This window comes from Myotis myotis, unplaced genomic scaffold (assembly GCF_014108235.1).
Source record: "Myotis myotis isolate mMyoMyo1 unplaced genomic scaffold, mMyoMyo1.p scaffold_m19_p_19, whole genome shotgun sequence".
Taxonomy (NCBI): domain Eukaryota; kingdom Metazoa; phylum Chordata; class Mammalia; order Chiroptera; family Vespertilionidae; genus Myotis; species Myotis myotis.
The window spans coordinates 1,083,077-1,097,113 of record NW_023416323.1 but is presented as its reverse complement, the minus strand read 5'-3'; the positions used below and the strand labels follow the sequence as shown (position 1 = coordinate 1,097,113).

The following is a 14,037-nucleotide window of genomic DNA, read 5'->3' as shown; positions in this document are numbered from 1 at the left end:
GCATGAGACGACACTCAACCAATTGAGCCACACCAGCCAGAGCACAGGTGGGTACTATTTTTATCTGAGGCACATATAGTTTAAGTGACTTTCTAAGGTCACACAGCTGGTGGGAGACATGGCAGCAATTGAACATAGGAAGTCTGGCTCCAGGGACTGTATTCTGTTTGTTCTAGGGATGGAGCCTGGAGGAATCTCAAACAAGATCATTTTCCTATCTATGTGATGTCATGGTCTTTATTCCCATCATCCTTCTCTTTTCTGAGGTCTTTATCAACATTATTTTTACCTTTACTTTATTGACAGTTAGCCAAATATTTTAGCTTAGAGTAGGCATATGTGAGGACATTATTAGAGCAAGAAGGAGAGTCCTGGATGGTTGTGAGGGGAGGGCTGAGAAGTTTTAACCCAGGAAGGCAAAGACAGGAAGGAGGGAACCAACATTGCAGGAAACAACCTCACAGGTCGCAGAAAAGGAGAAGCAGGAATATCCGGGGTGATGTTTGGAAAGGTCCCTATAAAGGACCAAGGCCTGTAGAGTGAAGGCCCATCACCGGGGAGCAAATTGAAGTATTAGTTTGAGCTACCAAAGGAACTTCATCTTGATCTCATTCCCACCCTCCTTGTTTTCTTCTCATATTTCCCTTCGATTTCAGTGAGGAGGGTGTGTTTATTGTTTCCAGTATAACCATTTTGCTTATATGTTGGATTCATCACCTTTCTAGCTCTTTTGTATTTGTGAGTAAATATATGCATTCATTCATAAAGTCTGCAAATTTTTTGTTTGTTTGTTTTGTTAATCTTCACCCAAGGATATTTTTTCCATTGATTGTTAGAGTAGAAGGGAGGGAAAAGGGGCGAGAGAGAGAGAGAGAGAGAGAGAGAGAGAGGGAGAGAGAGAAACATCAATGTGACAGATACACACTGGTTAGTTGCCTCCTGCACGTTCCTGGACTGGGGCTGGGGATCGAATCTGCAACCCAAGTACATGCTCTTGACCAAGAATAGAACCCACAACCCTTTTTTGCACAGGCCATCACTAAACACTGAGGCACACCAGCCAGGGCTGCAAATATTTTGAGTGCCTACTCCCAGCCAGGCATTGCACCCTCATGAACAAGATTGATAACTACCCATTCTCATGCAATTTATGTAGTCAGGGAGAAATAAGTAAATAAATAAATACATGCATAAATACAATCTTATAACATGTTTTTTCAGGAAAGGTAAACGACAGAAGAGAACAGAAAATGATGGGAATTCATAAGACTAATTCAGATACTGTGGCTAGAGAAAGTTTTCTTGAATAGATACATGAAGCCTGGGATCAAATTATATGACTATATGGGGGAGGACTATACCAGTCACAGTCAACAGCAAATGCAAAGGCCCTGTGGTTGGAAAGGAACTTTATTGGAGGGCCTGTAAGGCCAGAGCAGAATTAGCAGTGGAGCGTGTACTAAGAAATTAGGAGATAGGCAAGGGTCTATAGGCAAGGAGATAATACAGTTTTGTCATTGTTTTAGGAATTTGAGTTGTTTAGTCTTTCACTCTGAAATAGTTCCTGTGTCTTTCCCTGACTTGAAGCCCTTGCTGCTTCTGAAGATTACAGGCCAGTTGTTCTGTCCAGTGCTCCTCAGTATGGGTTTGTCTGCTTTTTCCTCACGATTAGATTTAGGTTATGCATTTTTGGCAGAAATATCACAGAATTGATGCTGCATTCTCCTTGCATCCTGTCAGGCAGTGCAAATGATTTGTCATTACTGCTGATGCTTCCTTTGAGCAGTTGATTAAGGTTGTATCTGCCGGCTTCCTTCATGTAAAGTTAATCTTTGTTCCTTTAATGAGTATTTTGTGGGAAGGAACTTTGAGACTATTAAATATTGTATTCTCCTTCAAACTTCCTTTTATTTATATATTGGATTTCTAGTTAATGGGTTGTAATATGCTCTTCCCATTATTTATTTTAAAGCTCAAAATATTTGAGCTTGTTCCAGATTTGACCACTGGGAACCCTGTCATACAGCTTCTGTGTCCTCTGGTATATCTCCATCACTCTAAACACTTCCTTATTTCTGACAAAAGCACATTTCAGGCTTATCTTGTACTTTTCCTGTTTCAGCTTTAATATCAACCACTTTCTACATGGGACAACCAAGAAATTTTAACCCAGGAAGGCAAAGACAGGAGGGAACCAACATGTTAGTCCAGAGTGGTATTTAGCAGCCAAAATCTGGGTACTAGGTTTGCTCATTGCTACTGAGGGATGGCTGCTCCCAGGCCCCCTTGGACAGAACTAGAGAACATACTTATATACCACATATATACGTATACATGCACACACGTTTACTTCTATATATCGAAAATCTTGAGTTCACACAGATATCTCCAATTCCAATTCAACACTACAGGTTTCATTTCAACTTACTTTCCGCATTTCTAACTACGTTCTCTAACAGTGAAAAACCTGGCTTCCTTTATCCTTAATATATTTACTTACTTGATCAAACTCTCTGTATGTAACCAGCCTTCCATTACCACCACCACCTTAATCCTGTGATTGCTGTTCTCATCCCACTTGGACTATGGCAGCCCTTGCCAGGTCACACACAGACACTTGTCCTTCTCCTGCTTGCATTCTGACTTTCTACATGGGACAATCCTTTTTATATTGGAACCCCCTTCACATTGACATTCAGTACCCTACTCTGAGTTTTATTTTATTACATCTTGACCCTTGAGTGTGCATTAAGAAAATATTTTGTGTGATAAAATAGGAAGTATTTGTTAAGCTTCTCTGTTGCATACCAAAGTATGATGGTGGCCTTGAGGAAAACCACTTGTGCAGTTGTTTGAATTGTGAGTTAAACTTGCCATTTTTTATGGAGCACCATTTTTTTTTCTTGAAAGACTAACTAACACTATGGTTATCCAGACTTAGATAGTTGTTAAAATTTTCTTGCAAGTGAGCCTGTCATTTCAAGAACAACTATTTGTTGCCAATAATAGAATACAAACTTTCAAGTAAAAATTAAAATTGTATGAAACTTATGTCCACCATTTTGAGCTTTATAGCTTTCCAGTACATATTTTTTTCCTAATGAGATAGGTGGTAATATTACCATATGATTGTTTTGATAGTGTATAATGAAATATATCAAATTCTCAAACATCTGCACAGTGCAGTGAACCACTATTTTTCGAATGACCAATGTATGATGTTGCAAAATTATGCATGGATAAAAGGTCATTCAAAGTGTAATGGATTTTAATGTAACATTATGAAAAATTCCTGGGTATAATTGCATATTCCACATTGTAGTTAACTTTTAAGGAACTACCACTTCTCAAGTTTTACTGTAATATCAAAGAAACGCATCCACAATGATCTGAACAGGCTTATAAAATACTAGAGGCCTGTTGCACAAAATTCGTGCATGGGGGGGCAGGGGGAAAGGGGTGTCCCTCAGTCCAGCCTGCACCCTCTCGCAATCCAGGACCCCTCAGGTAGGGTCCCTAGGCCTGGCCGGCGATCAGGGCCTCTTGGAGCTTTCCTTCCTGCCGGCAGCTAGCCCCTCCCCCACTGCTGCCACTGCTTGCCATCTGTGCAGCACTTACCCCCTTCCCCCACCACCAGTCACCTCCCTCTGCGAGTGACAGGTGTGGGGTGCGATCGCGTGGCTGGCCTGGGCCTCCCTCTGCAGGGCGATCGCTGGCCCGCCCCGCACACCCACCACAGTGTCACTGGCTGGTGGCCTGGGCCGCCTTCTACTGGGCAATCGTTGGGCGATGGCAGGGGCCCCTGACCAATTGCATCACACCCACCTTGGCTGGCCTGGCACCAGTGTGTGTCATAGCATTGTCAGCGGAAGGTTGTCCAAACGGCCATTCTGCTGTTCGGTCATTTGGTCGATTTGCATATTATGCTTTTATTATAGATTATTCCATTTTACAACTGCATATCTGTGGAAGATTGGATTCTTTATATACTTCAACCATAATAGCATTGCCACAGATTAAATGCCGAAGCAGATATGAGAATCCAGTTGTTTTATTTTGGAAAATATAATTATTTTTCATAAAATCTATTAACATTCAATGATTTATTGTAAAAAGACATAACCCATATAAACAAAAGTGCTTTTGGGTTCTCAATGATTTTTTTAAAGAGCATCCAACAAGAAGTTAAACCTATATTCATTTATAAACTCTGTTAAGCCTTACAAAAAACATTTAAGTACCAAGTAATTATAATGCAAGCCCTTAGCTGGCAATTCAAACTTAATTGAACTCTTTGTTGATGCTAAGTTGTACAAAACTGCGTTCCAAGCCTGGAGCTGAGCTGGGACTGGGTGATAACTTTCATTAGTTTCAGTTTATTTCTTGTTTCTAGATTTTAAACATCTTTCTTTGCTCTAAACTTCCCACATGACCACTGATGGCTAACCTCTTTTAGTGTATCAGGATTTGAGCTGGGTGGTTGTATTACAGCTGTAGTTAGTTGTGTTTCACGTCTTGTTTGGAAATCCAGTAGAGTCTTGGAACTTAATAACTGCTCAAATTGCAAGATTTTGTCTGCTTTCTAGCTCAACACCAACCACTCAGAAAAATTCCTATGAGGGAGAATTATCTAGCTTAATGAAGTTGTTTTTAAATGTGAATATTTTCTAGAATCCAGTTAATCATGCCAGCCTATACAGTCATTAAAAGTTTGGCTGGAATCACACCTGCGCACAGAAGGGCTTGACTGATGCTAGGGATTTTAAGGGATCCATCTACACAGGAAGAGGGACTTGTTAAAGTGATTTTTGTCGAATTCTCCAGAAAACTGTCAAATCAGAACATTAAGATTACAGGAGCTGAAAAATCAAATTTGAATTTGATGAGAAGAGACTTGATGCTTAGGAGTTTAGTAAGTCTAATCCAATTCACTTATGGGTATTATTTTCAATTCATCTTTTTTTTTACTATAGAAGGCATTTTTCTGGTAGAAGAAATAAAATGTGTGGTTTTCCTGTTTTCTTTCAGATTTGGAGTCAACATATGAGACTGAAAATAACTTTTCAGGAAAGAACATTTCTGAAATAAGCTTTTCCCAATGGGCAATAAAGGAAAGAAGTAAAACCCTTGATCTTGAGGCATCCATTTCCGAAAATAATTGGAAATGCAAAAGCAAATTTGATGAACTACAGGAACATCAAGAGGAATACTTCAGTCAAATGATAATCAGCTATGAAAAGCCCAGTTACCAAAAAAGTAAATCTCTTATTGCACACCAAAGACTTAATCCAGAGAAACCCGACATTTGTAAGGAATGTGGGAAGACTTGTAGTCATAGTTCAAAACTTGTTCAACAGGAGAGAACTCATACAGCTGAAAAACACTTCGAATGTAAAGAATGTGGTAAGGACTTTTTTAGTGCCTATCAACTCACTGTGCATCAGAGATTTCATACTGGTGAGAAACCCTACAAATGTAAGGAATGTGGGAAGACTTTTAGTTGGGGATCAAGTCTTGTTAAACATGAGAGAATCCACAGTGGTGAGAAGCCCTATGAATGTAAAGAATGTGGAAAGGCCTTTAGTCGTGGCTACCACCTTACTCAACATCAGAAAATTCACATCGGTGTGAAATCTTATGAATGTAAGGAATGTGGAAAGGCCTTTTTTTGGGCCTCAAGCCTTGCTAAACATGAGATAATTCATTCAGGTGAGAAACCTTATAAATGTGAAGAATGTGGGAAAGCATTCAGTCGTGGCTATCAACTTACACAGCATCAGAAAATCCATACTGGTAAAAAACCTTATGAATGTAAAGTATGTGGAAAGGCTTTCTGTTGGGGTTATCAACTTACTCGACATCAGATATTTCATACTGGCAAGAAACCCTACGAATGTAAGGAATGTGGGAAGAGCTTTAATTGTGGTTCAAGTCTTGTTCAACATGAGAGAATTCATACGGGTGAGAAACCCTATGAATGTAAAGATTGCGGAAAGGCTTTTAGTCGTGGCTATCACCTTGCTCAACATCAAAAAATTCATACTGGTGAGAAACCTTTTGAATGTAAGGAATGTGGGAAAGCCTTTAGTTGGGGTTCAAGCCTTGTTAAACATGAGAGAGTCCATACTGGTGAGAAATCCTATAAATGTAAAGACTGTGGAAAAGTCTTTGGTAGTTTGTATCAACTTGCTCGACATCAGATACTTCATACTGGAGAGAAACCCTATGAATGTAAGGAATGTGGGAAGACCTTTCATTGTGGTTCAAGTCTTGCTCAACATGAGAGAATTCATACTGATGAGAAACCCTATGGATGTAAAGAATGTGGAAAGGCCTTTAGTCGTGGCTACCACCTTACTCAACATCAGAAAATTCACATTGGTGTGAAATCTTATGAATGTAAGGAATGTGGAAAGGCCTTTTTTTGGGCCTCAAGCCTTGCTAAACACGAGATAATTCATTCAGGTGAGAAAACTTATAAATGTGAAGAATGTGGGAAAGCATTCAGTCGTGGCTATCAACTTACACAGCATCAGAAAATCCATACTGGTAAGAAACCTTATGAATGTAAAGTATGTGGAAAGGCTTTCTGTTGGGGTTATCAACTTACTCGACATCAGATATTTCATACTGGCAAGAAACCCTATGAATGTAAGGAATGTGGGAAGAGCTTTAATTGTGGTTCAAGTCTTGTTCAACATGAGAGAATTCATACGGGTGAGAAACCCTATGAATGTAAAGATTGCGGAAAGGCTTTTAGTCGTGGCTATCACCTTACTAAACATCAGAAAACTCATACTGGTGAGAAACCTTTTAAATGTAACAAATGTGAGAAGACCTTCAGTTGGAGTTCAAGCCTTGTTAAACATGAGAGAGCCCATACTGGTGAGAAATCCTATGAATATAAAGAATGTGGGCAGGCCTTTGGTAGTGGGTATCAACTTAGTGTTCATCAGACATTTCATACTAGTGAGAAACCTTATAATGTAAGGAATTTAGGGATATTTACTCATGGCTCGGACCTTGTTCAACATGATAGAAATTATAGTAATGATAAACCCCATGAGTATGAAGAATGGGGAAGTTTTTATATGGTCAACTTATTCAATTGAAACAATAGCTACTGGAGAAGAAATGTGAAAACATTTTTGTGTGTGTGACAACTTAAACAGAGAAATCTTATTCTAGAGAAAACTTATGAATGTGAGGAATGTGCAAAAGCCTTACCTGTGTGTGGAAAATTTGGTTGATATTAGGAAATTTATACTAGTAAGAAATATTTTAAATATAAGGAATATGAAAAGGCCTTTAGACTTCTGCATAATCTTATTGAACATCAATGTATATTAATTTGAAACTATTTAAATGAAAGGAATGTATCTTTATTCATGACATAGAGTCTAATAAGCATTGGAGGATTTATACTTATAAGAAACACTTTAAGAAATGAGGGAAGAACGGAAATTTAATTCAGTTCTTGCTCTGCACATCAGAGAATTAATACTGCTGTGAAATCTTATGATTGTAAGGAATGCAGAAAGGTTTATACACCGAGTGGCCAGGTTATTATGACCACCCCATCAGTACAATGAAGTGAATTAGTTATGCAAATAATAATAATAAACCTTGAGAGTATTTGCTTAGGAAGTTTTCAATATTCAGTATTTTTGGAAGTGTCAATGAAGTACTGATGAAGTGGGCATAATAATCTGGCTGGTCATAATTGGCCACTCAGTGTAGATGTAATAAGCACCTTAGAATACATCAGAGAACTCATCCACACGAGAAACCCTTAGATTAGAATGCAGGAGCACCTTTAGACAAGTGCTACTCAAACTTGTCTAGAGACTAGTACTAGTCCACAAAATTGTTACCTGTGCATCATAAGATAAATGCAGAAAATGAGAGTAACTGTTTGGAAACATTTATAGCAATTTGATACTGCCGTAACATCATTGCATTTTACAAAAGTATCAATTAGCCCATGAATGATTGGAAATTAAAAACAAAAGTTTGCCCTTATCCAGAAATAATTGAGACAACATTCATACTTTTATAAATGTGACACAAGTTACAATATGATTAATTGGAACAAGGGAACAAGAAATCCCTCACTTGTCACCTGATTAGCAGATTATTCATGCTATAGGAAGATTCGGCTAATCTGGAAATCACAACTTCCTTATGCCCATAAAAGCATAGAGAATTTACACCAAGTATGTTCATTTAGTAAATGTATAGAAGGCTTCTAACAGTACTCAGTCTTTGTTAGATTTTATTTTGAATAATAAATATCCATTATTTATGAAATTATTTCTGTGATGTAACACAGATAGGAAGCCCCTTATCCATGGCACAAACCATACTGATTGTCATCACCATTCCACCTCTCACGCCCTTTGGGTTGTTGGACAAAATGTTTATCCCTTTTGGGGATCATCTTTAAAATGCTGGTGATGGTAACTATTTAATAGTACTTTTGTAAAGAGTGGATAGATTTATATGCATCAAATCCTTGGAAGAGTATCTGGTATGTAGCCTATGCTCAATGCACATCAGCTGTTGTTCTTATCCTCCTCATTAGTATTACTACTAGTGAATTCTTAGGAGAGGAATGCTCATTGGCATAATGAATTTAGGAAAGCTTTTCATAACCACTTATGAATTTGAGTTTCAGGTAGTTCATTCTGGATAAAATTCAGTAAAACAAAACCTGAGAGGATTTTTATTCAGAATTTATCCCTTAAGCTTCATAAAACATTAAGACTGAAAATAAATGTGGATTTAGCAAGTGTTAAGCTGGGAATATACTTGAAGAACCAGGGAGAGGTGTGAAACAATTTGCCTGAAATGAATTCCAACAGACAGATAGGCAATAATTATAATTCCTTGTTCACATTTCAAGATAATTTAGAGATTACAAAGGAAAAAAAAATGGCCCATTTGAGAATTCTTTCCCAAAATCTTACGACAATTTTCAGACAAGTTTAAAGAATAGTATAATGAATATACTCTTCTCTACCTAGAATCAATAATTGTTAACATTTGGCCATATTTGCCTTTCTCTCTGAATATATGTGTATGTATATTCATGTAGCATTTGACTTATATATTAAGTCATGATAGTTCATTCCTGAACACATTAGCATGTACCCTTTTAGATTAAGAACAATCTTATTTTAATACCGTGGTTATACAAGAAAATTATCAATAATTCTGTAATACTAGTATTCTTTTCTATTTCATATTTCCCAGTGCTCCCAATAATTTATCCTATTGCTATTTATTTTCTTTTTAAAAAATATATATGTTCTTATTGATTTTTAGAGAGAGGGAAAAGGAGAGAGAGAGATAGAAACATCAATGTGAGAGGAACATCAATTGGTTACCTCCTGCAGCCCCCTACTGGGATGGAGCCCACAACTTGGGCATTACCCTGACCGGGAATTGATCTGGTGACCTTTTGGTGCATGGGTCGACGCCTGGTGCACTGAGCCACACCGCTGGGCACTATTTACTTTCTAACCAGCATCATCTTTATATTCATGCATTGTATTTGGTTGTCATGTCTCTAGATTTTAGTCTTGAACAGACAGGAAAGCTGTTTTATAGAATGAGTACATTCTAGATTTGTTTCTTTCCCCATTAGGAAATAGTGCATTAAGAAAAAAATTGAATCGCAAGACTAAAGTCTCACATTGAAAAATGACCAGGATAAATTTTAGGTTAGTCTATAGGTAGACCCATAATGGTCAAATATTGACTGCGTAAAAGTTGTTGAATAAATTATAGCTGCTTGTGGAAGGACAATTTGGAGATTTTCTTTTCTTTTTCTTTCTTTTTTTAACCATAACTGACATAGTAAGTTCTGAAGATCTGAGTATCACAGCTGATGAGCACAAAGGGACTGAAAGCTGAAAAATAAGCAGCTGGGGATGTGCTGATGTTCACCAGTCATGTAAAGTGATAAGACAGAGGAGAGAGAATAAAAGGAAACAAATTAGCTCACCAGAACCAGGACAGTATGATACTGGTCTTTCAGGAGGCACATGTTATGACTCAATGATGTGGTCAATGGGTGTTTTTATATCTTATTAGTTCTGGGAAATAAAATCAATTAAATTCCTTTACTGTGGTCTAAGATGAATCTGAAGAGGATTTATGCCTTTTATCCACACTGCCCAAAGGAATAGCTCTTTTTTTTAATATATTTTTTAATTACAAGTGACTTACAGTATTGTATTAGCTTTAGGTGTACAACTCAGGAATTATATAACTTACTAAGTGGTCACCCTGATAACTCTAGTACATATATGACATGATCATGTCATATATACATACTTACTACTATAATAGAGGCCCGATGCATGAAAATTTGTGCAAGAATAGGCCTTCCTTCCCCTGGCTGCTGGCACCAGCTTCCCTCCGGCACTGGGGTCCCAGGCTTCCCTCCTCTGGCTGCCGGCAGGCACCTGGCACCCGTGCTGGCTTCCCCCAGGCCACCCACAGGCACCCGGGACCCCAGCTGGCTCCCCCCAGGTCGCCCACAGGCGCAGGTAACCAGGACCCGGGCTGGCTTCCCCCAGGCCACCTGCAGGCACCTGGCACCTGGGCTGGCTTCCCCCTGGGTGCCCACAGGACCCGGGCTGGCTTCCCCCCAGCTCCGGCTTTGTCAGGAAGGACATCTGGTCTAATTAGCATGTTACCCTTTTATTATAGATTATTGACTACTAGAGTAGTCTGTCCTTTTGCCGCCGCTGGGTGCATGAAATTCGTGCACGGGTGTGGTCCCTAGGCCTGGCCTGCAATTGAAACGTGAGCGTCTGGTGTGGAAGGGCAGGTCTCAGCTGACCTCTGGGCCCTGAGCAGCCTCCTGCATGTCCCCTCTGCCTAAGTCACAGCGCCTGAGTCCCCACACACAGATGCAGCGAGTGTGGCTGGACGCCGCGGGCTGGGGCGCAGCATGGGCCTCTGGGCTGCCCAGCGGCACCACACGGAAGCTGGACAGACAGCGCACTCTCTCCCAGTTGGCCTCACAGACTGGTTCCTGCATGAACCCACAGGGAGCCCAACCAGCCCTTGCCATCCAGGCGGCTGTGGCCTGGCTCACCGGGAAGAGGCTGCATGGGTGCAGGGCGGGCTCCTCACAGGTGCCTGGAACCTGAGTGTGGGGGCTTCCCCAGCATGTGAGCCCTGGTGTCCCAGGGAAGGGTAGCAGGGAGAGTAAGAGTGAGCTCGGTGGACACCCCACATTCTCATGGAACCTCCGTCCCCGTCACTACCGCCCTCCAGGTAGCCGGCAAGAGGTCACAGCCCCCACCTGGTGCCACAGGAGATTGGTCGCCTCCACCTACCCCCAGATCCCTGTCCCAGCCCAGGTCCCAAGCCCTAATCAGCCAATCAGGGCCTGCCGGCTGCTGGTCACCATCTGCAGGGGCGATTGGTCGGGGATTGGCCACCCACTTGGCTCCCTCAGCTCCGCACCCCACCTCCGCCACTGGTTGCCATATGCAGGGCGATGAGCAGGGTGATTGGGCCCCCACTCGCACCCACCTTGGCCTGGCACCGCCTGCTTACCTGCTCCACCAACCCACCACGGTCTTGCTCTTGTCAGGGCCCATTGGGGCCAGCAGCACCTCCACTGCCACCCACTGCCAGCATCATGTCGCCGACGCCCACCATGTTCCGCGCCACCCCCTGGTGGTCAGTGCACGTCATAGCGAGCGGTCAAACTCCTGGTCAAACAATTGCATATTAGTCTTTTATTATATAGGATATTTCCTATGCTGTACACTACATCCCTTGACTATTCTTAGTAGTTCTTAGTCCCTTCACCTTTTCACTTACTCCTCCAACCCCACTCATCTGGCAACCATTAAGATTTTCTCTGAGTATTTCTGTTTTGTTTGTTAGTTTATTCTGTTTTTTAGATTCTACATATAAGTAAATCATATGGCATTTGTCTTTCTTTGACTTATTTCAATCAACACATTACCTTCTAGATCCACCATATTGCTGTAGATGGCAAGATTTTATTATTTTTATGGCTGAGTCATATTTCATTGTATATATGCAATAGTTCTTTATCATTCGTCTATTGATGGACACTTAGATTACTTCCATATCTTGGCTACTGTAAATAATGCTGCAATGAACATATGGAAGTATATGTCTTTCTGATTTAGTGTTTTGGGTTTCTTTAAGATAAATACCCATGCCCTAGCTGGTTTGGCTCAGTGGATAGAGCATCAGCCTGCAAACTGAAGGGTCACAGGTTCAGTTCCAGTAAGGGCACATGCCCAGGTTCGGGCTCGATCCCTAGTAGGGGGTGTGCAGGAGGCAGCTGATCAGTGATTCTCATCATTGATGTTTCTATCTCTCCCTCTCTCTGAAATCAATAAAAATATATTAAAAAATAAATACCCAGAAGTGAAAAGGCTGGGTCCTTCTTTGTCTCTTGTTACATAGCCTTTGTTTAAAAGTCTTTTTTGTCTGGTATAAGTATTGCTACCTAGCTTTTGGTTTGTTTCCATTTTCATAAAATACTAGAGGCCCAGTGCATGAAATTCATGCACAGGGGGTGGGGGTCTCTCAGCCTGACCTGCACCCTGTCCATTCCGGGACCCCTGCGGGATTGAGCTTAAACCAGCAGTCAGACATCCCTCTTGCAATCCGGGACCGCTGGCTCCTAACTGCCCTCCCCTGCTGGCCTGGTTGCCCCTAACTGCTCTCCTCTGCTGGCCTGGTCGCCCCTAACCACCTCTGCCTCGGCCCTCGCCACCGTGGCTTTATCCAGAAAGACATCTGGAAGGGTGTCTGGAAGATGTCTGGTCTAATTAGCACATTACCCTTTTATTAGTATAGATATTTTCTGTTCCTTTAATTTCAGTCTGTGTCTTTTGATCTGAAGTGTAGAATGCATGTGTAAGGGTCTCTTGTTATCCATTCAACCTCCATATGTCTTTTGATTGAAGCATTTAACCTATTTCCATTTAAAGTAATTGTTGATAGAAGAGTATTTATTGCTATTCATTAATCATGTGTTTTTTGTCATTGTTCTTAATCCTCACCCAAGGATATTTTTCTGTTGATTTTTAGAGGAAGTGAAAAGGAGAGGGAGAGAGACACAGAAACACTGATGTGAGAGAGACACATCAGTTAGTTGCATCATGCACACACTCTGACCAGGACCAGGGATTGAGCCTGCAACCAAGGTATGTGCCCTTGTCCGGAATTGAACCCAGGACCCTTCAGTTCGAGAGCTCATGCTCTATCCACTGAGCCGAACCAGCTAGGGCTTCTTCATGTTTTTTATCTTTTCTTCTTCTTAAAGAAAACTCTTTGCCCTAGCCAGTTTGGTTCAGTGGCTAGAGCGTCAGCCTGAAGACCGAAGGGTCCTAGGTTTGATTCCAGTCAAGGGCACGTACCTTGGTTGCAGGCTCCTCCCTGGCCTGGGCCCTGGTCAGGGCACATGCAGGAGGCAACCAGTTTATGTGTTTCTCTCCCATCAATATTTCTCTCTGTCTTTCCCTCTCTCTAAAATCAATGGAAAAAATATTTTTGGGTGAGGATTAAAAAAAACACAGACCCATTAACATTTCTTGTATTACTGGTTTGGTGGTGGTGAACACCTTTAGCTTTTTATTTTCTGGGAAGCTCTCTCTATTTGTCCTTCAACTCTGAATGATAGCTTTGCTTGGTAGAATAATCTAGATTATAAGTCCTTGCTTTTCATCACTTTGAATATTTCTTGCCAATCCCTTCCGGCTTGCAAAGTGTCTGTTGAGAAATCAACTGACAGTGTTACGGGAGCTCCCTTGTAAATAACTAACTGCTTTTATATTGCTGCTTTTAAGATTCTCTTGTAAATCCACACCTGAGAATATTTTTTCATTAATATTTTTTAGAGAGAGTGGAAAGGAGGGGGAGAGACACACAAAGAGAAACCTCAGTGTCTCATATCAATTGCTTGCCTCCTGCACACAACCTGACCAGGACCAGGGATTGAGCCTGCAACCCGGGTATGTGCCCTTGACT

The 14,037-nt window shown here is 40.9% G+C and overlaps 1 protein-coding gene across 1 annotated transcript; it reads left to right on the top strand.

Annotated features, from left to right (window-relative positions):
- Position 1: 1 nt before the first annotated feature.
- On the top strand, positions 2–10,389 carry ZNF283 (zinc finger protein 283; the record flags this gene model as incomplete). Its single annotated transcript, XM_036346322.1, is given in 3 exon segments — positions 2–47; positions 5,029–7,075; positions 7,077–10,389. Coding segments are annotated over 3 exon segments (2,157 nt in total), but the record flags the coding sequence as incomplete, so codon positions are not given.
- Between the last annotated feature and the right edge of the window lie 3,648 nt (positions 10,390–14,037).